A 25,839-nucleotide genomic window follows, 5' to 3' on the forward strand; every position below is an offset into this window, starting at 1 on the left:
GAGTCAGCATGCTGTGAAAAGGAGAGACAGGTGTCAATCTCTGGTCCCAGGCATTTAAAAGAAAGAACCTGCTCCACAAACTGACCCTGGATTGTGAGTGGTTGGAAGAGAGGTGATGGTGATTTTCCCCTGCCCCCACAACCAATTTACTGGAATTAAAACCATTTAAAAACACCTGTTGTGGTCTTTCATGTAAAAAACTCTTAATCCATAAAACCAGTGTAGGGTGGACATTAAGGTCCCAGAGGCGACGCAACAAAGTGTCTGTGTGAGTACAGAATTAAAAGCAGAGGAGAAATCCATGAATAAAATCCTCGTGTGGGGATGTGCAGAGTCAGGGTGTTTGGTGATAGTGTCTATAAGTGTGAGACTTGCATCCTCTACACCACGTTTTGCTTTATAGGCAAATTGTAGGGGATCAAGTTTGTCAGACAACATTTTAGACAGATGGTCACACACTACTCTCTCCATACATTTACACAACACAGAGGTCAGGGCCACCGGTCTGTAGTCCTTAAGGTCCTTAGCATGGGATTGGGATTATAGTGGATTCCTTCCACTGGTTGGGGACACACCCAGAATCCAAAAGGTACTGAAACAGTCTGGTGAGAACCCCACCTAGCTGGGTGGAGCATTCCTTGAGCACCCTACCTCTAAGCCTGTCAGGGCCAGAGGCCTTGTGTGGGTTGACTCTGTGCAGGATGGAGGTAACCAGTTGTTCATTAATAGTGAGGCCTTGGTGGGGGTGACTAGAGGTTGGGCAAAAAAGAAAATAATTTTAAACATAAAAATGACATTTTTGGGTCTTGTTATACCGTTACAAAAAGGCATACTTGTCAAAATCTTATTGGATTTTGAAGCCCACTGGCATTAGGTGTTATTTCCTAAAAGATTTATTGAAGAAATAAACTACATCAACTGTTAAACCTTCAGTGAAAATGTCAGAATCTATGAAACAAGATTTCTCCTCCTTAACCCAAAAGTCCACCATTCGAATATTTCTACTGAAGGTTCCCAATTTCACAACAAACTTCCTTAAGTTGCGTACTGAAATTAGCTTCCATACAAGTTCCTCATTTTCATGCATAGATGCCTGGACTATTGGGTTTAAGAAGACGCAGAGAAACTTCAACAGATGTACATGGAAACAACCTTCTAGTGTCAACAGAGGCGCTGTTTGTCAACAGGCATGGCAGGCAATTGCTTGGGGCCCCAGACCAGGGGCAGTGGCTCAAAATGTGCAAATGTTCCAATGACAGTAGGAAACCTCCCTAAGGGGAACCCACCTGACAGCACTCACTGCCGTTGCCCTGCTAAGTGTTGCATGCATTACTGCTGTGATAACCAAAGTGTGTCAGTGGGCCCCACCAGATTGTGTCAAACTCCTCCATACATGAATCTGCACAGATATTAATAATTCAAGCAAAGAGACAATAAACCAAACAATCTTTTAGTGTAGAGATGCTTGTGATTATATATCAAGACAGAAATATTGCAGTCATTTTTTAAATACAGACAGAGATATCAGTAAGTGCTTACCAAACAACAGTACAGTAGAACAGATACTATTGGACACTTCAGGTAGTATGGGACAATGTAAGGGCTTTTGGCCACTGAGGGGCAGCAGAAGCAAGCTGTGAACGCAACAGTGACTTGAGAAACTTCATAGCATACAGATGCAAAAATCTGTCTTACAAAGGGCAAAGCTAACATTCAGTTGTAATAGTGTATTTGGCCGCTGGTTCCTACCAAATCCACTCTCCTTTTGGGTGTGAATTTAGAGCTGATTTTCTGAAGACTGCTGCCTCCTGTTGCCCAAATCACGCAATGGGAATGCAGGCAGTGAAAAAAAAACCCAGTATAAAACCTGTTATGCAAAATAAGCAGAGACAGTAAAGTTTAGTAGAGCTGAAGCCAAATGCAAAGTGATAGTACTTTATAAGTGCTATCTTTCCAATACAATGTAATGTAATATTGATAACAGCCATTTTAACCACAATAATACTGCATATAAAGTTTCTATTATGATTCAATGTAAACAATACTCCATATGAAGGATACATGATCTTTAAGTGTAGCTGTCATAATGTGAAATATGAACAGATGTTTTGTAAAAATGTGAACTTTAGTAATTAATAATGATTAGAATACTGTAAGTATGAATGTTCATTACCATATCACATCTAAAATACTGGTTTTAAAATCTTTCCTATGCTTAACAGATCATACAAAGCTGCACGTCTTTTTAAGCATCTGTAGATGTTTTGAGCTGCTGCAGTTCAGTGGCATCTTTGGGGCTCTTCTTGTGTCCCTTTTGGAAGACAGCAGCGATCTCCTTAAATGTTTTGCCTTTGGTCTCCGGGACCCGCAAGTAAATAAACACAGTGAAGCAGAGAAGCAGCACAGCAAACAGGACAAACACATAAACACCCAAAAACACCTGGAAGGAGAAAGAAAAATGAATGATTTTCTGTGAATGCTGCAAATACAAGTAGATAGATACGCAAGTGCGTAAATTACAAATGTGTATCTCTTCTGCCGTATACCTGTATGTAGGGAAAGGTCATGCCTATGATGAAGTTGCTCGTCCAGTTGCAGCAGCCAGCGAGAGCGATGGCCGCCGGTCGAGGTCCCTGGCTGAACAGCTCAGCAACTATGAACCACGGAATGGGACCAGGACCAATCTCAAAGAAACTCACAAAGAGGAAGATAGCTGCCACGCAGACGTAGCTCATCCATGCATATTCACTCTGGAGGGAAGTCAGGAAAAAAAAAAAGTTTCGTCATGTCAGACTTTTTGCTCCGTTTGTGTATTTTTTTTGTGTGCGGTTGAGTAGTTCACAATTATTTCAACTCTTTGAAAAAGCTGAACCTTTACAACATGTTCTTTTCCATGGTGGCTCTGAAGGTGAAAACACTGCAACATTTGACAAAACTTCACATTTTTAAACACAACATTTCAGAAAAGAGAACATTTCACCATGAAAAACCACCTCAGAAGAAGGTTTTTGTGTCAAGCTTGATATTTAATCAATGTGTATGGTCATATGACAATTAATACTTATTATACTTATTGTAAAATGACTGACCGGGCAACTGTGACTCAGTGGAGTTGTCCTCTCTTAACAGGGTGGGGGGTTCAATCCCCAGCTCCTGTAGCTACTGTATATGTCCGATGTATCCTTGGGCAAGACACTTAACTAAGTTGCTCCTGCTGCTTCAGCGGGGCCGTGCACATATGTATGAATGTGCTTAGTTGATAATGATGAAGAATTTACATAGCGACCACTGCCATCAGCATGTGAATGGGTGTGAAATGGTATATGTGACATGCAGTGTAAAAGCGCTTTGAGTCGTCAGAAGACTAGAAAAACTCGATACAAGTTTAAGTCCTTTTACCACAGAACTATCAGCACAGTCGTATGGAGCGAGCAACACAGCAGGTATTTTTTATATCCAAATTCTCAAGAGAGAAAAAAAAAATTCTCAAGAATAAACTGTTTCAGACCAGGCCACTGAATCGGGCTGTCCCATAATGGTAATGTAGTTTAAGATGCCCAAGTAGTCTTAAGCTCTGATGACTCATTTTGAACAAACCTTAAAATTGAGGCCCACAGTCATGGCAACAGCACAGCAGCACATTCCTCCAAGACCCACCAGAGTCAGAGTGCGCCTGCCAGCTCTGTCCACCAGTGCAACCTAAAACATACAGTACACTGTTTTATCGGAGATTTGGTTTGCAAAATGAAAACAAGGGAACACAATTTTTCGGTAGTGTCTGTATTAATGAACATGCTCACTCACGGACACCAGTGTGAAGACTGTGTTGATGACCCCGACACCTATAGTGGCATAGACCGGCTGAGCCACACCAGCATTAGCGAAGATATTTGTAGAGTAATAAAATATCTTCAAGGCAACACAAGACGTTTTTCTGTTAGTCAAATGAAATATCTCACAGTCGTATAAAAATACAGTTCATATGCTTTACAGTTTTAAGATTTCATAAATATATCCATCTTTTCTTTAAAGAAGCAAATGTCACACTGAAAAAAAAATTGACCAAAAAGATAATATGTTCTAAGAGTAAAAACAGTATTTCCTTTAAGTTCATCATGTCGTCAGTTGATGCCAGGATTTAAATTCATCTGCAACAAAGTGAATGAGAGCGAGTAAAAGGCTTTAATCCAATTCAGCACTTACAGCATTGATGCCAGATAACTGTTGAGAGAGATGCATCATGAGGGCAACAATCAGCTGCTGTCTGTACACGGAGGAGCAGATCTAGAGGAGAACAGAAGGGTTCAAGGGTTGGGTCCTATCTTCCAAGTCCAGTTTTTTATCTATAGAATTGTGCCAACTATCATGCAACTACTATAGCAATGCTTTTTTCATTTTCTACTGTAAATATGTCACAGGTTTTTTGAGTTCACAGCCAACTTTTGATATAAACTTAAAAAGTTTGTAATTATATCTCTTTAATCAGACAGAGTCTTGGGGCACATACAACAACAAACATTTTAGACTTAAAGCAGGTCTTTGTTTTATTTCCTGATCAGCTTTATTTGCCCTTTCTGTTGAGATCGCAGTTTGAGCGTCAAAGATGTGCAAAGACTCCTTTACTGCTACACTGCCATGTGTAACTAATGTTTTAACAATGATTGTGATTACATGCGATTGTTAGTGTAAGGTTCACAGAGTGTGTTCAGAGGAATGCCTGGAGTTTTATTGTTTATAGTGTATTAAGATTGGTGCCGTGGTTCAGGAAGATTATGAGCTATTCTATTTAAAAAAAATATATATATATGTGATATTCAAGGATTTACAAGAAGGATATTTATATGGTTATAATAAGTAGTATGTCTTTAGAAATGAGAGTAGAGACTTACCAATGAAAGAATAGAGACCCTGGCCTCCCTGTCTGCCTCCTCTTTCTCTTTCCTCATCTCCTCCAGATCAGCAGATGGATCGTACGCCCCCTTTAGACGATGAAGACCTGCAACGAATGACTTTTTAAAAAACGAGTCGTATTTGTAGGTCTTTATTTGGACAGGACAGTAGTTAGGGAAGATGTTTGGGTGACAGCGTAGGGAATGACATGCGATACAGGAGCACCAGGTTGGACTTGAACCCCGGACGGCCTGCTTGGAGGACTACTGCCTCTGTACCTGGGGCGTCACCTAACTGCTATAGGCCAGTTCTGCGCCTGTTTTCACAAGTTCACCTCATTTTAAACATTTGTAAATTGATTCTGCATTTGGAGAATATGAGAGTTGAAATGTATAGGCCTATATAAAACTCATGTCTACAGGCCATCAGTAAATGTGAAGCCAAAGCTAGCTGATAGCTTAGCGTAGCTCAAAGACTGGACCAAAGAGAAAACAGCTAGCTTGGCTCTGTAGCTAAAAAAAATGGAACTAAAGGCTGTACATCACTGTGCATCACCCCTGAAGCTTATTAGTTAACTCACCATATATAACAAGATGTACTTTTCCTTTCAAGAAATATTTTGATGTTTTAACATCAAATGTTTGTTTTAGCACAGACACTTCACTTTGGCTTTTACAAATGAGATTAATAAATCAGTTTAAGAGATTTTGGAAGTGGATTCTGGTACACTTTGGACTGAGACAAAGTCAAACCTAAGCTACGCTACTATGCTGCTTGTTAGCCTAAATTTTAGACATGGGAACGGTATCGATTTTCTGATTCAAATCCTGCAACAAAGCTAATACCTATGGGATACAGCATTAAAGTAATTTATTTCCTGTATGCTGTAGATAAAGTAGTAACTTAGCATTTAGAGTTTAAAAAGAGAGCATTATAGAGAGAAAATAAGGACATAAGAGTTGCTGTATGTTCGTACTTCTTCGAGCCTCTTGCTCCTGGCCCAGTAGAATATAAAGGTAGCGCGGGCTCTCAGGGCACAGAGGCAGCAGAAGAGATTGTAAAACTGCTGGAGCTCCAGACAGACCGAGCAACAGGGGCCACATGTCATCATTACCGAGCACAAAGTCCAGGCCTATTACCTGAAACCAGGCAAAAATCAAACAAGCACAGTGTTAGTCACATTTACGGGATGTTGGGCAGTGTAATTGTGTATTTTGGTACATCTTACCTGACTGATAAGAATGCCAACAACAATAGCCAACTGGTGTATCGTTCCCAGAGCTCCTCTGTAAGCTTTGGGTGCAATCTCCCCGATATACATGGGCACTAAACCAGATGTCAACCCTGAAACACAAACATCATGAGCTAAACAACAAACTAACATTTACCTGTGACACATCAACTGATGAAAGATTTTTTTTTCTTTTATATTACTGCAATTTAGGTCAAATTGATCTTTGAATTACAAAATTAACTTAAAATAGCTATGAGAGTCAAAGGACACCTCTCGATACGGCAGGATACGATATATTACGATGTGATACAGAAACAACATGATACATTATGATACACACTACATGGCCAGACAATCACATAATGAAGTTTGGGAGTGACTTTTGTCTAAGTTACTCTCAAGCATGTCATAAATGTCACCATGAGGGCACCCAGTGACGTGGTGAGTCAAACTGGTATTAAAATCTCCATCTTTTTTTAAAATTAAATGATCTATATTTGGCACCAGTGATACAATCATTCCCTCAAGTCAAGCTCACAATATAAGTCAGTATCAATATTCTGTCTCACTCCTAGCTTCATACATGATTAAAAAAGGGATTTATCCCTGCTGATATTTTTGGTATTTTCTATAGTTTTAGCATGTTTTTATTGGGATTTCTAACTGAATTATGAGACATATTAAAGATTAAAAGGCATGCTTTACTGTACCACAGTAAAAGCCCATAACGGCACGGCCGGCGATGACCATGAAGTGAGGTTTCCACATTCTGCAAAAACCCATCAGCAGTCCAGCAGCTATCGCCAGAACATTGACCATTAGCATGCCCTTAACTCTGTAACATAGTAAGAGATAGAAAAGTGGTGAGACTTTAAAAAAAATAAAAAAAAATAAAAAACTACATGATGAAAATGTGAATGTTATGAATTTCTCTCAACCGGCTAATAATAATAATAATCTGCTATCTCTGCTCCCATTATTTTTTATTTCTGTTAGAAATAAGTTAGCCTATATTTTATTGGCTGAAAAAGAAACTGTGTAAATCAAGTGATAATCAACTTAAAGAAAAAGAAAAGTAGACAAACAAAAAGGTGTGATTCCTAAAATATTAAAAATATGACGTAACTCGTAACATGTTTTTTTCCAACCAAACTTTTCATCATCACTTTTGTGTCATTCTTATTTCCTTCTCACCTTCCTTTCAGGTCTCCTATAAATCCCACCAGGAAGGAGGACAGCATGCCACCAATAGAGAAGATTGCCACTGACAGTGACCAGTACATGATCACCGTAGGATGCTTTCCTGCATCGGAGAACTCTTCTTCCTCTGTGCTGTTTTCTGACAGGACAGCGGCCCTCTCTGACCACACACCCAGTGACAGGCCATAATTCTTTTCAATGACCTATTAAAAAAATACATTTTTATAGATCATGAATATGTACCATCAAAATGATGCATAATACAGAGCAGAAACGTTTAGACATTCTGCGAAGTTTGACCTTTAACACATCTGAGATAGACCTTGAAAAGGTTTATTTTCTGTGCAGTGAGAAAAGGAGTACGTCTAGTCCTTGGTTTCTCAGACTATTTTGTTATCTCTCGTGCTGCAGAAGAGTAAAACTGAAGACGTTCACCCAAGTGACCCCAGGGTTGCTCATATGGACTTTCTATCTTGTTTCCAACAATCAGCGTGCAGAGACAAAGATCCTATACCTTCTGCGGAGCGTTGATGACTCCAAGACTGTAGCCATACTGCAAAGACCCCAGAACTGCTGTAAACACCGACACAGCCAGCGTACCTGAGAGCTGCTGCAGGAGCCAAAGGTAATCAATCAGATACACACATAAACACACATTTTAACATGCACAATACACAAGCAAGAAGGTGTGTGTGTAAATAGAGCTGCACTTGCATATAACAGAACTAAGAATGATATAGTAATCCACATAATCTAACTTTTTTTTTTTTAACTGTTGTGTTTTTTCTTAGTTTTAAGATTGCCTAAGCAGAAGTTCTAAATGTTACTTGAACATGAACAACTGACATGTCAGAATGATTACGCAAAGACAGAACACACTGATGACACTAACACTCCATGTTTCAGTGACAAATTTCAGCTTTTTACTTTTAAGTCAGCAACACAGTGATCATCCACCGTGTCGGCACATTTTACCCACATTATAGAACACATAAGCTCTTTTTATGACATTATTCTATAGCTATAGGCTTTGTCGAGAATGCTCTTACCTTCCCTGACTCCATGATGGGTCCAGAGTGCCAGGAGCTAATGATCAATGAACGCTACATGCCTGATCACACTGTGTCAACTCACTAATCGACCAACACATGCATGCACACAGGTACACGCGCACACTCTGCAACACCGACTGAACACATACAGTAAATGAAGAGTGTCTTAAATCACTTCTACATGTGCACAAAAGCACGCTTTTGGAAGGAAGGAATAAAATGATCATGAAGGTGAGCAAACCGTCTGGAAAAACTTACATGAAGTATGTTCATGCTTTTACAATATGGACTATGAAATACTGTATGATGCAGTTAATAACGGTTTGTGAAATGACAGCAACATAGCATATTTTTCTCCCCAGATTCAAAGTTTTTGTCTTTTCTTTCTAATAATGGGGCTCAGAGAGTATTTTCTCTCTCATAGCACACACACACTTGCTCTTGTTAATGATACACTAAGAGGCAGGCAAAGTCTGAGGGTCGCTGATATGAATGTGCACACTTGCAAAAAAGAGACGAGCACAGAAAACACAACACAAGTGAACAGGCATAATGTTCTAGTTTCATTTATTTCTCTCGTACATCATCTCTTTTACAAAACAAATAAAATCCCCAAACAGGACATTAGTAATGCTCTTTTTAAAATAAAGAAAATGAGAAACAGAGTAAAGAATACAGTGTTTTTTTTGTTTTTTTTCCCCATCTTTGCAAGGAGAGTCCTCAGTGTAATGACCTGTCAGCGTTTTTCCCGTGGGAGGAGTCCTAATCCACGACGGACAAACATGTTTCATAATGCCCCCATTCACACATTTGCTCTTTACTGATACACACAGATGCATGCGTGCACGCACAAGACACAAAGGGAAGACAGTGGTTTCTTCAGCTCAGCTCTTTATTGCTAAAAATGATCACCTGCATCCTGTAGTAGCAGATCATAACTTTGAGCTGCATAGGAAGCTACTGTATGGGTGTGTAAAAACAAGTCCTTGACAATATAAAACTTTTAATAATTTAACAGAAAAAAAAGGATTTAAATGATATCATTGTGGAAATAAGTGTATTTTTTTTGTGTGTGTGTGTATCACCTTAGGTCAAATCTACAATCTACTCACCAGAAGAAAAACTAACCCACATTACAGTGCTCTCCAACATGGATGACTATGCACAAACTAGTACTACTTCAATTCAGTGTTAATGATTGAGCTGTACTACTTATTTGAGTAGAAATTGGTGAGGTTTAATCAGTTACTCCTTTCAAGAAAAAAAAAAATAAGTTCAGATTTTGTTAATGCACATCTCCACCGGAAGAGACGAACAACATCGGCGACGTGTTTTAGAGTGAGATAACGAAACAGAAGAAGAAACGTTTTAGGCAAGTCAAATCATTAATCCGAACATGAGCGATTATCATTTGGCCTCCGTTTTAGTTTTGCTTACATCATGCTAGGCACTGTACAAACAGTTGGGAGCCAAAAAACAACTCAGAAGAACCAAACGGTAAGGAGCGCAATTCAAAAAAAAAAAAGAAAAAAAAAAAAAAGGACAGCACAGCGTTCAACAATGAATGCTCCCACATGCACACAGTATTCAGCACAGCAGCTTGTATCCTGCTGAGGTTGTGTCCAGGATACGCTGTTTCAATGCATATTTTAATCCCTACAGCAACATGGCTGCATACGTGAATACAGTGTTAAAAGAAAAAAAAAAGTAATACACTCCAGTAAATTAACCTCTTATATTGCCTATTTTTCATCATCTCGTGAACTCCAGTCTAAGAAGATAATATCAGAAACCTGCTTGTAAACACACTCAATGTTGCTCTGACCGCATTAAAGTAAAAGTCCATGCACAGAGACTGAACTACTTGACTCTTTTTCCGGACATTGATTTTTTAAAATCCCACTTTGATTCAGAATTGATTTCAATGGGACTCATGTCAACACCAAGTCAAACACACACACACACACACACACACACACACACATTCACATTTATGCACACACTCACAAACACACTCTTGATTTCAGAGACACACGGATGTGCTGTACATTTCATCAAGCTTCATGGGCTGACTGACGCAGCCACGCAGAGAAAGAAAAAGAAGAGAAATGAACGGAATGACGCTCTCATTGTTCATTTAATATTACAGTAAATCTGATGAAGCACCTTCAGAGTTTAAAAACAGGGGGACGAGTGATGATGATGATGATAGGAGGAAGGAGGAATAAAAAAAATTTAAAAAAAGGAGCGAAGACAGAGTAGTGATTCGATTTTAAAGGGACACAGACATAAGCTTTGCATACTGTTACACCCGCCTATGACAGCAGAGTTTCCTCGGCGCATCTCTATCAGCGATATGCCATCGAATGAAATCACAATTCAGTTTACTCAGAACGACAGTGAGAGGAGGAGGAGGAGGAGGAGGGAGGGAGAAAATCAATCAGGCTGCCTGCCATCCAGAATACATTTGTCCTCCCTGTCATATTCGGAAGCATACATTTAAATTTATATTAAATCTCATTCATCTTTTTTCCTCCGGCCTCTGAGTTGTAGTTCTCCCACACACAGCAGACAGAATGTGAGACAATTGGAGCACATGGGTGTCAAAGGATTGAAGAATTGATGACTCGATCTACCAGGATGGAAGGAGGGAGCAGAGGATTAAGAGAGGGTTAGAAAAAGAACAGAGACAGGAGGAGTCAGGCGGAAGACTTGAACACACCAGACAATGAGACAGAGAAAGTAGGAATATTTGGAAAGTCAGTGGCACCAGTCTGCCAGTCAGTTGATGGCTTCTGCATGACCCGGAATAATCTAGAGTAACACGTCTCTCTATATAGAACAAGTCTTTGTTATTTTTCTCTATAATAACTTCTTTTTTTTTGTACACGTTTTAAGTCTCTCCGGTGTTAAAAGAGTTCACTTGTGGCCTCTCGGTCGGTCGGGTTCCTTTTTCGTGAGATGTGGCGCAGGGCCGAGGTGTGTCGCTGGGCCGGCCAATGGGAGAGTGAGGCAGAGTGGACGGCGGTACGAGACCCATCACCAGTTCATCATAGAGTTTCTATTGAGGGTCATGAAGAAAACTTGGCTGCTACCTCCTGAACGCACCGATGCGAAGAAAACCTGAAGAGGGAGACATATCACAAACAACATTTACAGTCCTCCGTTTACAAAGATAACTAGAATTCACTCATAGAAGAAGAATCTCCCCATAAAAACACAACGCCCATAAAAAGCTTAAAAGCTTAACAAGCTGAATAGGAGGGTTGGCTCTGTGCTGGGAACTGCTGTGGAGCCCCTGGAGGTGGTGATGGGGAGAAGGATGATACAGAAACTGTTGAACATTATGGACAATAACATACATCCCTTACACAATCTCGTGTGCGAATAAAAGAGTGTTTTTAGTGAGAGGCTACGGCTGCTAAGCTGCAAAAAGGACAGATTTAAAAATACTTTTTTACCTACTGCAATTGCACTTTAAGTAAGGACAGAAGACATTTAGACTTTTAAACTTTAGCCTGAGCTGCATATATCAAACTGTATTTTGCACCTGTACATTTGCACACTTGACTGCTTTTATTATTATTATTATTATTTAATCATAATTCTTTATTTATCTATCATACTATGCACTGGCAGAGCTGGTATTTTGTACAGTTATCTATGAGTAACAGCTACTTATGCACATGGACCATCCATACCACTTTTTTATCCTGGCTATGTATTGTGGGCTCATGTTTTTTTGTATGAGTGGGATATGTGTATATATGTGTTGTGTTGTGTGGTTGTATGTATGCTGGCTGCTGGAACACCTACATTTCCCTGCTGGGATGAATAAAGTATATCTTATCTTATCTTTATCTTAAATTGGACATAATGTTCTTCATGATCTGAACCAGTAGAACAATCTGTGAAAACAATACCATTTAGCTTTGGCCTTATTTAAAACATAATATAATACCAAACCTCCTATTCACTACCAGAATGTAACTAATAGATTATAAACATTTAGGTTTTTCCACAGAGGCAGTGCTGCAATGAGGACCACTCAGCAGAACTCAAGACAAGAGCAAGTTAATTATTTTTCAGATTTATTGCATGATTTTCTTAAGTTTGCTTTTAGATAAGAATAACCAAGAGTCAAAGGGCTGCTATCAGCTGTGCTTGTTGTTTTTATTACCTTGTCATTCCGCTCACAAAGGAATTTGAGCCTCTGAGCTCTCTTGTGCATAAAGACTCCGTCCAGATGACCCGTCTCCACAGAGCGGATCTCTATGGCTTTCTCACCCCAGCCCATTATCTGATTAGAATGGATATAAGCTGAAAAGCAAAGAAAACAAACAACAATAAGTCACAATAAGACAAATGAACAATAAACATATTTACATATAGAGTTTCCTATTTAATAACCAAGAGTACAATACAGATTAAAGTTGCCTAAAAACTGGTCGCTCTAAAAGTAATACTCCCAGCTTCCACATGAGGGCAGTAAACAACAAGCTATTTTTCCTATTAAAAGTTTTCGTACATACACCTCCCTGTCAGACACTCTCTCTCTCTCTCTCTCTCTCTCTCTCTCTCTCTCGCAGGCTGACTTTTCATTTTTAATTCACTACTGATGAACTCTATCCATTTTCCTACCCCTCCACTCCTCGTTCTTTTTCACAAAGCAGAAATGGAAGCCCTCCTTGTGAAGGCAGATGTTATAAACTGATTTGTGAATGCAATTAAACCTTCAATGAACTCCCATTAGTGGGTTCTCTGAGAATTCTCAACACGTTTGATCTAAATTGCAATATCAGCTCTGATATTGGTATTAGCATGACTCTTTTTAGTCATTTTGAAATGACAAAGTCTGTGATTTTTAACCAAGCTCTTTGTCCTTGCTTTTTTCTCTGTTAAAATCCAGAGTTGATGAAACATTTACATTTAACAAGAAATACTTTTTTTTAGACGTACCAACAGAGGTAGGCATCTCTCCCCATTGTAGCACCACGTCCTTGGTGATCCGACCATATGTGTTGACGTAGACGCCCTCATCCTCGTAGCACAGCAGCATCTCCATTCCATCAGTCTTGGGAAGCACAACGATGGCATGAGGTGTAACCTGGCTCTGGATCTATGACAAGATACACACATACAAACATTTCAGAGGCTTTGATTAAATCTGACACATTTTTTCATAATCTACATGAGATTAAAATGTCCCAGAGGATTCATCATGGGCATTTAATTCAACGGAATTTTGCTGGCGCTCAGCCTGCATTCTGTAATCCTCTAAAGAGCAAGTCTGTGGACGTTGACCAGGCTGCAAAATATCAGAAGCATGAGTCGATCAAAAGGGTCAGACTGGCTTGTTGTCTGAGAAGTTCTGTGTAATAAATGAATCGGAAAGTAAAGGCACTTTTCTCTGACCTTAAGTGAACAGAAATGTTATCAGCAGAAACTGGAAAAGTCACACAGCTTGAATTTGCAGCGATTACAAAGTGTACTCCAACCCCCCACAACCATCTAGAAACCAACCTTCTTCGCCATTTTCACATGGCAGCCATTTTCCTCCAAAGGTTATAATATTGTAGGCTACTGTTGTGTTCCAGTGTGTCGTGTAAAATGATGACTAATTCACCGTTTCATTAGCAGTTAAAATGAAAATGTTTTTGTTTTTTTTAAATGAGGGACAACGGGTGATGTTTTTCTGTACACACAGCATGATAACCTTTACCTGCTGTAGCCAACAGCTAATCATGTCCTACACACTGCGCGCAATATTAGTGATTAGTATTATGATAACAGTAGTTTGGCCAAAATAGAGTAGAAAAGGCTTTGTTTCATAAAAACAAAAGGTTAGCTAGCTAACCAAAATGTTAGCATGTTAACTATAGTGTTAACAAGTAACGGTGAGCTAACATAGGGTTAGCAAACTAGTTGTGATTTTATTTAGCTAACTGTATTTTTTAGGAAGTAACAGTCAAACAGTGATGTTGGCTAAAGCTAATGTTAGCAAAACAAATTGGACATATACCTGTGACTTAGCTGCAAATGAGCTATCAGACATGTTGTTAAACCTTACAATGTTCCCTACTCATTGTAGTTTCAGTTGCTGCTCAACACTCAAATGGTAACAATATGGCAGATTATACGTTTATCCAAGTTGACAAACTACAATCAGAAACACTCAGCATATTAGCTCCTCTTCCTGAGCTTAACGTCTGCGGAAAACAGCCGCCATTTCATCATGGTGAATTAGTTGTGCCAGCAGTCTCCTCAGTCCTTCTCAGGGTCAGGAGCACATAGGGAGTCACATCAGTAAAAGGAGTAAGTGATATGAAAAAACTAATCTTATCCCATGAGAAACTGCATTTATTCTGAAAAATGGCATCCACTCTTACATTTTTCTATTATTATCACTGTTATTCTTATAATAGTGGAAGTCTGTATGTCTCCGTTGGGTAAGATGAATTTATTCATTCTACAGATTTCTAGCTACATGATCTGTTAATCTCTACTCTGATGAACAGTAGCACACAGTAACACGTGTGCCTCTGTGCATCCACTGTGGGGTTTCACTAAAGATCTACTGGGCTAGTCTAAAGGGTAGATGGCAGGATGTCACCTTCAGCGCTTTGGCACACTGGAAGAAAAGTTGGCAGGGAAGGAGAGAGAGAGAGAGAGAGAGAGAGGAGGTATTGATTGAAGGCAAAAACTGTATTAGACAATCAACTAAAGAGGAAAAGAAAGGTCTTGAATCAGAAGTCTTGCTGTGAACTCACCATTAAGCACACGCTTCAATGTTTTGAGTCATTAAACTGATCACAAACTAAATATTGCGCGTCCCCGCAGCCATATTTAGTGGTTTATATTTACTGAAATTTTGCCAGTAAATCAAGAATTTGGCTGACCTGTGTTTGGCCTTGATTTGAGAAAAAGCACAACATTTTGGAAGCCATCATGAAAACAACTAATCTGCATGCAAGGACCCAAAGTGATTTGCATTCAAGCACGCAAACTGATGGTTTACTATGCCTCTGTGAGTTATTTGAGTGACCGGAATTTACAACGGCGTGAATGCTGCCACTCAAAGAAAAGCTAGACTTCTGAACAATAACGCTCATTATGTTACTGTTGTTACAACAGGAAATGTAGACTTAGTATTCTATAATGAAAGTAATTTTGTAGCTTTTTAAAATGTAATCTTCAACAAACTTAATTTAGACATCCCAAGTCCCAGTGCAGCATATTTAAATAACTACAAAAAAAGTGCTTTAAGTACCCATCAATCTTTTACTTGCACGACAGGAAGTCAATCAAAAGAGGTCATTTGTCAAGTGATAGGCATTGTATTCCTAGAAGCAAATCCTCATGAGACAGTGCGTGAATCACTGCTGACCTTGGTAAAAGAAATCTGCAGGTAAAACTGTAGGATTTAGGCAAAAAGGCAGAAAAGTTAATATCCTCTTTGATGTCCTAAACCAAGTGTGTCTGTTTCTGTTCAATTCATTATTAATAAAAGAGGAGGAGTCAGACTTGTACAAAGCCCAGTCCTACACTTACATGTGAGGGGATGTAGATATCGTAAGGGTTCCCCGAGTCCACGTCGATGACATGGAATCCCACGCTGGAGCCGTAGATGACTTTTAGCCTCTGCCCTTCCTCCACCGTCAGGTCAACCAGCTGGGGACGATGCTGCAACTCAGTGAACGACTGAAAGAGAGGAAGAGAGAAGCAGACATGGGGGGAGGAGGAGAACGTAAGAGAAGCAGGAAGAGAAAAGGGGAAAGCAGTCAAGGATGAAAATGGAATAGGAATAACAAAGTGGTAAAAAATATTGGAACTGTCAATGTTTATCTGTGTTTACACAACGAAGTCAGTATTTATAAATGAGAGGATTTTGTATGATTGTGTGATAAGTATTTGCATGTGTCTCTACCTTAAAGGCCATGAACTTGTGGTAGGGTTTGGGAGCCCAGGCATAGATTTCCACAGAGTTCTTCAGAGCGATCACCAGAAACTTAATCCTCTCGTATTTAACTGTAAACATGACACAGACACATACAAAGGTTAGTCACACTGTAGAATTTGAACATATAAACATGAACAGCCAAACCCCTTTTGACTTTGACAAGCAGCCCCAGCATTCATCATTCACATTTGATTGTGTTGACTATAATGTGGTACATGAACCTTTTTTGCTCCTCAAAAATTGGCACCAACTGCTACCTTTCCCTTCTTCCTTTCTGGACAAAATCTCCTGCATTTGGCAAGAGACGGAGAAGTCCTTGGGTTATAATAACTGGGTGCAATTTTTGCGGATCAAAACAAAAAGAACGAACATCCATATTTTTGGATTGAACATCAACTTCTCTCAGCGGCATGAAGAATAGTTAATGAAACCGCATTTGATCGATCATGAAGTGTTTCTGAAGGTACTTTAAAAAAAGTTTATCCAAGCAAACATAAACTTTTCCTGTTAAGGGGTAAGAGGTTCAATCCTAAATATTAAACCTTGTTTGTTTCAGTTTAAATCAAGAAAATTCAGCTCAATCTGGAACAACATGCCAAATCACAATATCAGCCTTCGTACTCGTGATCCAGGTTCATGCATTCATTTATGATACACCCAAATCTATCCCTAAAGGAGACAATAAAGGCTAATCTAGTTTGATCCAAAAAAAATACAAACACACAGATCCTTACCAACTTTATAATGCACACAGCCCTCCAGCTCCCCAACCGTGATCCAACCCTGCTTCTTCTCCACTTCTGGGTCGTTGTGTAATATTCTGTTCCTCAGCCAGGACAAGTAGTAGACACGCAACTTATTCTTTTTCCCTGAGGAGCAGCGACAAAGAAAGCGGGAGAGATGAGAATAGAGTTCCTAAATATTTTAGAAACCACTTGGCTGTTAACAGCTGATAATGGAAGATTGCTTGGCTAGGACCTAGATTACTCAGATTGCTACTTTCAATTGGTTTTAAGAAGTGGGAGTCTCCAAATATGTAATTTGTGTGTGTATTTAACTTTAAATAATAACGTTGCAACGATAGTTTATATAAGATTTACATTTTTTCTTCATTTTAAGGCTTTTATTATCTTAAGAAAAGGAAACACAAGCTAATGAGAGTTACACAATGTACAGAACAGTGTGATATGAGCTACAATCTGTTGTTATATACACCTGAAAAAAAGGAAAGGGATGGATGTCTTTGCTTACATATAGTGTGAGTGTGTCCGTGTTAGACCTACCAGATATGGTGACTAGCACATTGAGCCCCTCCAGCACGTCCATCTGCAGGAAGCGTCGTCTGGTGATAAGATTATAGACTTTTCCCTGTCCACTTCTGTCCAACAGCATGAGACCATTCTCTGTCCCAACCAGCAGATTCACGCCTGCATGCAGTGCACAGACGAAATGAGTTAAGAGATGCAGAAAGATGCACACACGACAAGATTGGAAGATATCAGGGTAGTTTTAAGATAAAGGATGATCGCTCCTACCCCAGAGAGCAGCGCACAGGATCTCAGAGTTGAAGCGTTTCTTGTATTTGCGGATCTCTGGCGTGTCACTGTGAGGTCTGATGTTGGTGGGGTTGACATTGACCACAGAGATCTTTCTGGCTTCGTTTAGTCGGGCCTGCTCCTGCCTCATCAGCTCATTAGCAAACATGTCTAAGAAAGATGGGAAATGGAAATTTAAAACAACAATTACTTAGGAACAAACAGTAATAAAACCTCTTTTTACTGCCCTAAACGTACTTTGTTCCCGATCAAAAAGTTAGTGTTGCATTAGTAAATGTGTGAAACAAAGCCCTTTTTTTTGTGCTTTATTTACCTTCTGCTGAGTTCTCGTTTTCATCGTCTTCACTCGGGGACGTTTGATAGACACGTGGATCAACAAATGGGGTGAAGGACGATTTGGATCCCCCCACACCAAACTGTTAGAAACAAAACAATGACTCATTCACCGTATTTAAAAAATAGTCTATTCCAGGATTAAAAGTTGTATACGTTTCTCTGAAATTTTGGATAGTTAAAATCATGGGGATAACATTTTGGTTAAAACAACATATTTGATTACTTCTTACACTTACATTCAACCATTAGGCTACCTCACTTAGCTAAGATTACCATTAGCTCGCTAATATGTCTGTTAGCTAGGAAATAGTCCTTCCCTATCAAATCTGGGAACACTATTTACATGTTATGTTAGCTAGGTAGCGGTGGACAACATATTTGATAACTTGTTAGCTACCTGGAGACCAAAGCAGTAACATTCAACTTTCTTAGCGAACATTACCATTAGCTAGCTAACATTTATGTTATGCCTAACAGGCCTTCCCTATCATATATAGTAATACTATTGAACTGTAATTTTAGCTAGTAAGCGTTTGATTGCTTAAATGTTTATAGGAGAATGATGATATTATAGTTATTGTGGATTTTTATCATATTCTTAAGACACATTTCACTTATCAAACTTTATCGTTTTTCTACATATTGGTGAAATGAAGGTTTATGTCGGACCTCAGGCATTTCCCCAAGTTGCTGCAGGGCGGAGGTCGGTGTGGCAGAGGGAGAATTGCTTTGCTGCACGAGGTCAGGGAGGTTACCATGGTTACTGTGATTGCCAAATCCATTACTCTCAGTGTGACCACCTCTCCTCCGCTCCTCTGCCTGAGAGATTTAAAAAAAAAAGAAAAAAAAAAGAGAAGAGTTGAGGAAAAGTGAAAGAGGAGAGATGGAGTTTAGGGAGAAAGTGACAGCAAGAGAAGAAACATTAGACCAGTTGGAAAGCAAAAGACAAACAAAAGCTACATTTTCTTTGGTTTATTTCTTAATCCATGTTGCTATGCATGTGTGTATGTGTGTGTGCGCACATTCATCACCTCTCTCACCACTAAAGTGCCGTCCTTGGAGCCATTATAGGCATCTCCCAGAGAGTCCTCTGTCAGCCCGCCGTAAGACTCGCTGCTGCTCTGCATTGCTGGCCTGCATCATGCACACAAACACAATTATTTACAAAGCAATTCTGCCAAAACTATACTGACAGCTTGCTGGCACGGTGCATATTCCAAAGATAAGAATATCTCAACACAAATAAACACTGACAAGTCCAGCGTGTAAAAAAAAAAGAAAAGAAAAGGAGGAAAAGCAGAGAGAGTAAAAAGTAGATAGGGACAATAGAAGGGACAACTTACATGATGCGGGGGATGTCGCTAACGGCAACAGTACCATCATGTCCCACCGTCTCGCCATCGTCATCGCTACTCTCTGAATCTTCACTGGAGGACGAATAGTCTGTCACCTTTATCAAAACATAGAAAGCGAAATAAAGACGATTATTCCTAAACTTTATGAAAGGCAACACTGTGATAACACATTGATGATATCAAATTTGGTTTTGATGTTCTTGAAGTTAAGAGTTATTCATAATAAGTGCCGTCACTGATCTGACTGACAGGCGGGTGCGTTGTAAATGTTTGCCCGCCTCAGCTCCAGTTTTTCACCTGTTACTATGGTAACCAAAAGTTAGTTTGAGTCAACATTTCCAATATGGCAACCGACATAGATGAGCTTCAAAAGTCCACTTCAGAAACCAATGGGGGACGTTACAGAGACTACGTCCATTTTTATACAGTCTAAGGTTTGTATGTTTTCACATTTATTTCAACTGACTGCTGTCAATACCAATCAATATACACAAAACTCCTTTCCTATTTCCCTGATGTTGTTTTTGTTATGCCTTTACTGTAGAGACGGGACAGTGGATAGAGTCCAAAATCAGGGAGAGAGAATGGGGATTGACATGATAAATTTCTATACAGCAATTTTTTTATTGTCTTTTTTTTTTTTTGTCTAGCTCGACTAAAAGATCTACCATGTTACCTATTTCTCTTCCAGTAAGGGTCACATTGAAAATGATATTTACCTTTATTCCATTTTGTTTAAAAGCTATGTTATAAAAGGCAGAGACTACAATATAAACAAATATACAGTATATGAATCCTTTACCTTGACTGGTGGTCTGCTGCCCTCCTCTACCCTCAATTCTCTGAGCTCCTTAGCCAAAGCACTTAGGTCCTACAGGGAGGGACAAAGGAAGAGAGGAGAAAGTTTCAATAAGTGAATCACTTCTGTATCAGTCTTAGAACCCGAGGAGTGCAAAAGACCAGATCACATACAGGGGTGAAGGGAGCAGAGAGGACAAACCATCAGGAGAAGGAGAGAACTCATTAGTTGTCACACAAACATCTTTCCTTGTAAACGTAAGTGTCCTGGAATGAGAGTGCTTATCTGAGACCCTTTTCCTGCTCAACATCGGTCAAGATTTTTATATTGTGAGATAAAAAGTGATCACAGAGAAGCACTTTATTTTCTCACAAGCAATATTTCACAGGTCATAAAAAGAAAGAAGAAAGATAATCAGGCTTGATGTCCTACTGGTTCAGTTCAGCATCACACTGCGCCCCCTCTACCTATCAACCCCATGCCAGCACCCCCCTGTGGTTCCACCCATCCCTTCCCTCCCCATTCAACCCGGCCGATGGATCGGACCAAATCATGCAGACGGGTGGGGGAAGGCCGTCGTACACGGTGGTTCTTACCAGCTCCTCCTGACCAGTAACAGTGATGACAGAGAAACAGGAAAAAAAAGATGCAGAGATGTATCAGGTGCTTGGCAGTTCAGGTAACCCCCCCCCCACACACACACACACACACACACACACACACACAAACACACGCTATCACACTCTTGCACAAGCACGCATCCACATTCACCCTCTCAGTTGTGTCTAGGTGTAAAGAAGCACACATGCACTGCCATCGCCATTACACCCTGATGTTTTAAAGTTAAAGAAACAAAAATCATCTTCTCGATAAGTCAACTAACTCCACCATGCCAGGGGTAAAACGGGATCTATGAAGATTGAGGAAAAAGAAAACCGGGAATAAAGAAAGGGGGACTCGAGTGTCACTAACCTCATCTATGGCTTTCTTATAGCTCTGAAGAATGAAAGGACAAAGAGAAGGAGGCAGAGAAAGACAGAACCAGATGAATAGCAGGAAAAAAGAAGAAGAAGAAGAAGAAGAAGAGGAGGAGAGAGGAGACTGCTGTGACGGAATGTGAAAGTGTGTGTCCGTGTTATTTGACTCACAGCAGGTCTGCTGGGTCTGGCTGATTCACGGCCCTCCTCCTGTCTGGGCTTTGCCTCCTGATTGGCTCCTGGAGGGGATCCTTCCTGCTTGGCTTGACCTGATACAACAAGGGAACAAAACATTTGTTCTACTATCAATTCAAAATCTTAATCAAAAAATCGTTATCTAAAAAAAAAAAGAAAAAAAACATGACCCTTAAAATGTTTGATTAAAAATGGATGTAAAAATCATTTTTTTGTCCTTCCTTTTCTGGACACTTCTTGTTTAAGTTTTAACCACCTCTTAAATGATAATAAATGACACTCCCTAAACATGAAGTGACACCGATCCCACCACACTTCACCCTCTCTCTCTCTCTCTCTCTCTCTCTGTGCCATGTGTGTGTCAAAGGGAGATCCATGCATATCTCAAAATATCCCTCTAGCCGGTTGTTTGACACCTCCCTGTACACCTCTCTCTATCTCCCTCTCTCATTTCCTCTCCTCTATCTCTCCGGAGGCTGAGAGCAACAGGGCACATCAGACAGGTTGATCAGAGCAGAACTGCGCCTGACATCGTCCCGCTGATAGCCTCTGAAGCTCGCTGAAGCTGTGCGAGTGGATGTTGGTGTGATTCTGTGTTCGCATGTGCGCAAGAGCAGGAAAACGCACCTGATTTTAATTGTTTGGGTGGAAGTGTGTCTGTGTTTTGATGATGTATGTGGGTGTGTGCGTGTCAGTTTTACAAGTGCATCCAAGTGTCTTTTTGTACCTCTCCTCTCAGCTGAGCCTCCCTGAGATGAAGGGGAAGAAGAGGATGATGAGTTGGAGGAAGTTCTTTGCAGCATGGCGTCCAGTGAGAGCTCTGAGCGCCGCAGGTCTGGGTTACTAGAACAGGAGGAAACATCACAGTTAGGAACGTAGGAGGAGTTTTGTGGTTATGATAAACGAGAAATCATCAAGAATAATACTAAGGACGCCAAAGGTACGACAGCAACTACAAAAAAAAGACTAAAGTAATCAAATAATTCTGCATAAATGTGTCCAGCATAGGTTGAAAGGTTGACCTTGACTATGAAAGTCACTTCTGATGTGTAGTTTAGACCTAAGAGGTGATCAACACGCTGATGTCTACTGTACCTGGCCCGGATGAGCTGGGAACCAGTGCGAGGGCCCAGACCCACTCCTCCATTAGGGGAGTTCTTCCTGACCAAGGCTGGGGAGATGGAAGTGGTTCTCTGTGGGACCTGGACGCGCACAAATGCAAAGAGACAAAAGGGTGTGTTACTGTGTTACTGCTTTGTTTGACATCACCGAGCAGGAAGTTTAAAGTTTCTTTCCAGAATGATTTATGAATGTTTTATAGTCAATGAAACGATCTTGTTAAAAAAAAAAAAATCTGGCAGGTCAAAGTATTGGCTCTGTCGCTCTCATAGCTATGTTGATCAACTTGTATTGATGGGTGTGTGGGGCTCACGTTGCCAATAAAGTCAGATTCAGTTAAGGACAATGCATGTGAGTCATTTAATCATGTTTTTATTGCCAACACGTGTATTGCCATGTATCGTTATTTAGACGTTTTAAATAACAAATCAGGTGTTGAAACACGTTGCTGTTCTTTTCACATCAATTCAGTTACATTACTTTCCATAAGAGTCAAAAGAGGTGCAGAGGTAAACATCAAACACTTTTGATGAAGTTTGGTGTCAGTCTTTTGATTTCAATCAGCACTGACAGTAAGACTGCTCAATAGAAAAAGATATGATGGGCAATAACATATCGATAATAACATGAGGAGTGATATTTAAAGAAAAAGAATGTATAGAAGTTTCTTTGTCTATCTGCTGATCTTCAGCTCTTACACAATACCTGTGTATGCTAGTTTCTCCTGCAATGTGTGTCTTGCAAAGCTCATATGGTGACAACAATATTGCGGTTAATTGCACAGCATAATTTAAATATGAATGTTTGTGCACATTTTGAGGCTTCTATTGCAAATCATGTCTTCCTAACTAAATCTATGAAAAGTAAACTCATAATCTAGATGATCCTGGATGACATGTGAACAATTCTGCTTAGATCTTACATTATACCACAATGTTTTATTTTGATTTATTTAGTATCTCCTACAAAAAAAACAACAACACAGTTTTGTTTCTCAGTCCTCCTTTCTCAAACACACTCTCTTACCTTTGGCGGGAGATCCTCCTCCCTCAGCCAGGCTGTCCTGTCCCGATCCCGATCCCTGTCTCTGTCCCGATCCCGTTCCTCCCGTCCGGCGACCCGCAGCTGGGGCCCGGGAGTGTCAGAAGTGGGGTCTGAGTTCTGGCGGGGCATTTCAGGCCTAGGGGAGCCAACGCTGATGCCTTCACTCAGAGCTGAGCCCGTCTGGTCCTGCAGAGACTGAGAGCCGGACATGGAGCTTGAGTGGGTCTTCACTGGGACGAGGTGAGCCATCTGTGGTCGGGAGAGATGAAGAGTTTGAGTCCGGGGATGGGGGCAGGTTGGTTGGTGTAGGAGTTAGAGGACGAAAAAAGGAGAGGAAGGAGGTAGTAAAGGGTTTAAGAAATGTACAAGATGGAGAGAGATGTCTTTATCATTTCTTTTGTCCCTCTACCAACATAATTATATGAAGATCCAAAGTAAGAAGGGAGAAGGAAATAAATCAGGTAGAAAATGATTGAGCAAAAATGGACAGAGGAGATAAAGGAGAAAGAAGGAAGAATGGATAGAAATGGAAGCAGAAATATCAGAAAGCAGGAGGCAGTTGAATTTGAAGAGGTGAAGTTGACCAGTTGTAGGAAAAATAAAGATAGGAATGTTAAGATAATTCATTGAAATGGAAAAAGACAGTTCAGAGGTGAAATTTCAAAAGAGTTCATGCTATAAGGCACTTCGTTTTGTGATGTTTCTGGTGTTTAGGAAACACACCAAACATTCCCATGCCTTCCCTTTTGCACATACACTCCCGCACACACACACACCTGTGGTTCGATGGAGCGGTGGATTGGTGGGGTGCAGGCGGGCTGCATGCCCCCGCTGCTGAAGGACTCGGAGCGGGGAGGGAGGGAGGGGTCGGAGATGCGGTTGGACACTTTGTGCTGCAGCGCTGGGGAGCTCTGTCTGTTCAGCTTAGATCGCTCCTCCACCTGAGACGGGTCACATACCACTGTCACTCACTGCCCGACATGCGAAACAACCACTCACCACACTTCATCACCACCACTACTGTGGGTACCGATCAACTAGCTGCATGCACCAAAACACGCCACCAGACAATCTTATCACGTCTCAGCGCTGTGGGAGGGACCTGTGCAATAATAAACCCCGTCAATAAACCTGTTTATATTTTCTTGACTCATAATAAGATTGTTGTGTCATTTATTGGAAGTCTTTCCTTCGAATAATAAACCTGATTGACATTTGGAGCAACTTCAGATTTCCACAGAAACCCTCATAAATCAAATTAAAGATATGGAGCAACTCCAGATTCTCACAGAAACACTCGTATGACTGTTTACCATTGAAACTGACAGTTTACTTAGAGCTTGCCTTATAGTCAGTCACAACCTAATGCACTTTGACACCCTGGACACTTTAAATTTTACACACTGACACTTTACTCTGTTTACATTTTCTACATTTCATTTAAATATTTATTTCTTATTTTTACATTATGTTTCTACATTACTGTATACATGTGTATCAGTTAATTTTTGGAGTGTTTATTGCATGGCCTTGTGGAAAAGTCTTTACATTTCACTGCACATCCGTATGATCATGTGACAAATAAAAATCTTGAATCTTGAATATGTCTGTAGTGTTGGGAAAGCTTACTTGAAATTACAGCTCTGGAAACTGCCTATACTGCACACTGGAAGAAGTTGAACTATAGCAAAGCCACTGTGATGAAACATTTCGTTGTTTTTTTAAAGCAGCAAATATATCAAGTACATGTCACGTTAAAGCTCCAGTGAGGATTTTTTAGCTTTTGATTAAACAGGCTACGCTTTATATTTTTACCTCTCTACGAGATTCAAAATCAGACCAGAGCGTCAGCGTGAAGATTAATAACTACCATATTGTTATTTGAAATGCCTGTAAATATTGCCTTGGGGTAGGTGTCAGACGGACTGAGTTACAGCACACCGCAGAAACAACCTTTGTTTACATTTTTTCAAAGCAAAGATCGACAGAGAGCTGGATGCTTTTTTGGGTCTGAAAATACTAAAAGTACACGTACAGGACAAAATCAGAAAACTGCGAAGATATACCGCTTTGTCCACAGGGGGTGCCAAATTATCACATTCTACACAGGAGCTTTAAAATA

General features: G+C 40.1%; 2 protein-coding genes across 19 annotated transcripts in view; both read right to left on the minus strand.

Moving 5' to 3' along the window:
* Positions 1–1,436: 1,436 nt before the first annotated feature.
* slc2a2 (solute carrier family 2 member 2) lies at positions 1,437–8,577 on the minus strand. The gene is made up of 12 exons (XM_020654686.3): positions 8,374–8,577; positions 7,839–7,934; positions 7,319–7,527; positions 6,835–6,959; positions 6,119–6,234; positions 5,867–6,029; positions 4,890–4,996; positions 4,204–4,284; positions 3,805–3,909; positions 3,598–3,699; positions 2,547–2,750; positions 1,437–2,440 (listed from the first exon to the last, which is right to left on the minus strand). Exons 1-12 carry the CDS (start codon positions 8,386–8,388, stop codon positions 2,246–2,248), a joined length of 1,518 nt encoding a protein of 505 aa, XP_020510342.2. The 5' UTR covers positions 8,389–8,577; the 3' UTR covers positions 1,437–2,245.
* A 349-nt stretch (positions 8,578–8,926) lies between these two features.
* The window catches only part of tnika (TRAF2 and NCK interacting kinase a), a 68,035-nt gene continuing 51,122 nt past the window's right edge, over positions 8,927–25,839 (minus strand). For 4 of the 18 annotated variants that reach the window (XM_065966271.1, XM_065966266.1, XM_065966273.1 and 1 more), the window contains 20 exons: positions 24,494–24,658; positions 23,700–23,966; positions 22,650–22,756; positions 22,282–22,397; positions 21,531–21,628; positions 21,355–21,378; positions 20,386–20,454; positions 19,572–19,678; positions 19,260–19,362; positions 18,898–19,047; positions 18,206–18,308; positions 17,872–18,042; positions 17,620–17,763; positions 17,071–17,205; positions 16,304–16,404; positions 15,928–16,077; positions 14,990–15,007; positions 13,336–13,495; positions 12,557–12,696; positions 8,927–11,499 (listed from right to left, as the gene is read on the minus strand). In XM_065966271.1, the coding sequence (XP_065822343.1) occupies positions 11,416–11,499; positions 12,557–12,696; positions 13,336–13,495; positions 14,990–15,007; positions 15,928–16,077; positions 16,304–16,404; positions 17,071–17,205; positions 17,620–17,763; positions 17,872–18,042; positions 18,206–18,308; positions 18,898–19,047; positions 19,260–19,362; positions 19,572–19,678; positions 20,386–20,454; positions 21,355–21,378; positions 21,531–21,628; positions 22,282–22,397; positions 22,650–22,756; positions 23,700–23,966; positions 24,494–24,658 (2,412 nt within the window). In that variant the 3' untranslated portion in view covers positions 8,927–11,415. The remainder of the gene's footprint in view (positions 11,500–12,556; positions 12,697–13,335; positions 13,496–14,989; positions 15,008–15,927; positions 16,078–16,303; positions 16,405–17,070; positions 17,206–17,619; positions 17,764–17,871; positions 18,043–18,205; positions 18,309–18,897; positions 19,048–19,259; positions 19,363–19,571; positions 19,679–20,385; positions 20,455–21,354; positions 21,379–21,530; positions 21,629–22,281; positions 22,398–22,649; positions 22,757–23,699; positions 23,967–24,493; positions 24,659–25,839) is intronic. The other 14 variants (XM_065966268.1, XM_065966280.1, XM_065966277.1 and 11 more) reach the window with 7 other exon arrangements.

Source organism: Labrus bergylta, chromosome 18, assembly GCF_963930695.1.
Source record: "Labrus bergylta chromosome 18, fLabBer1.1, whole genome shotgun sequence".
In the NCBI taxonomy this organism is placed as follows: Eukaryota; Metazoa; Chordata; class Actinopteri; order Labriformes; family Labridae; genus Labrus; species Labrus bergylta.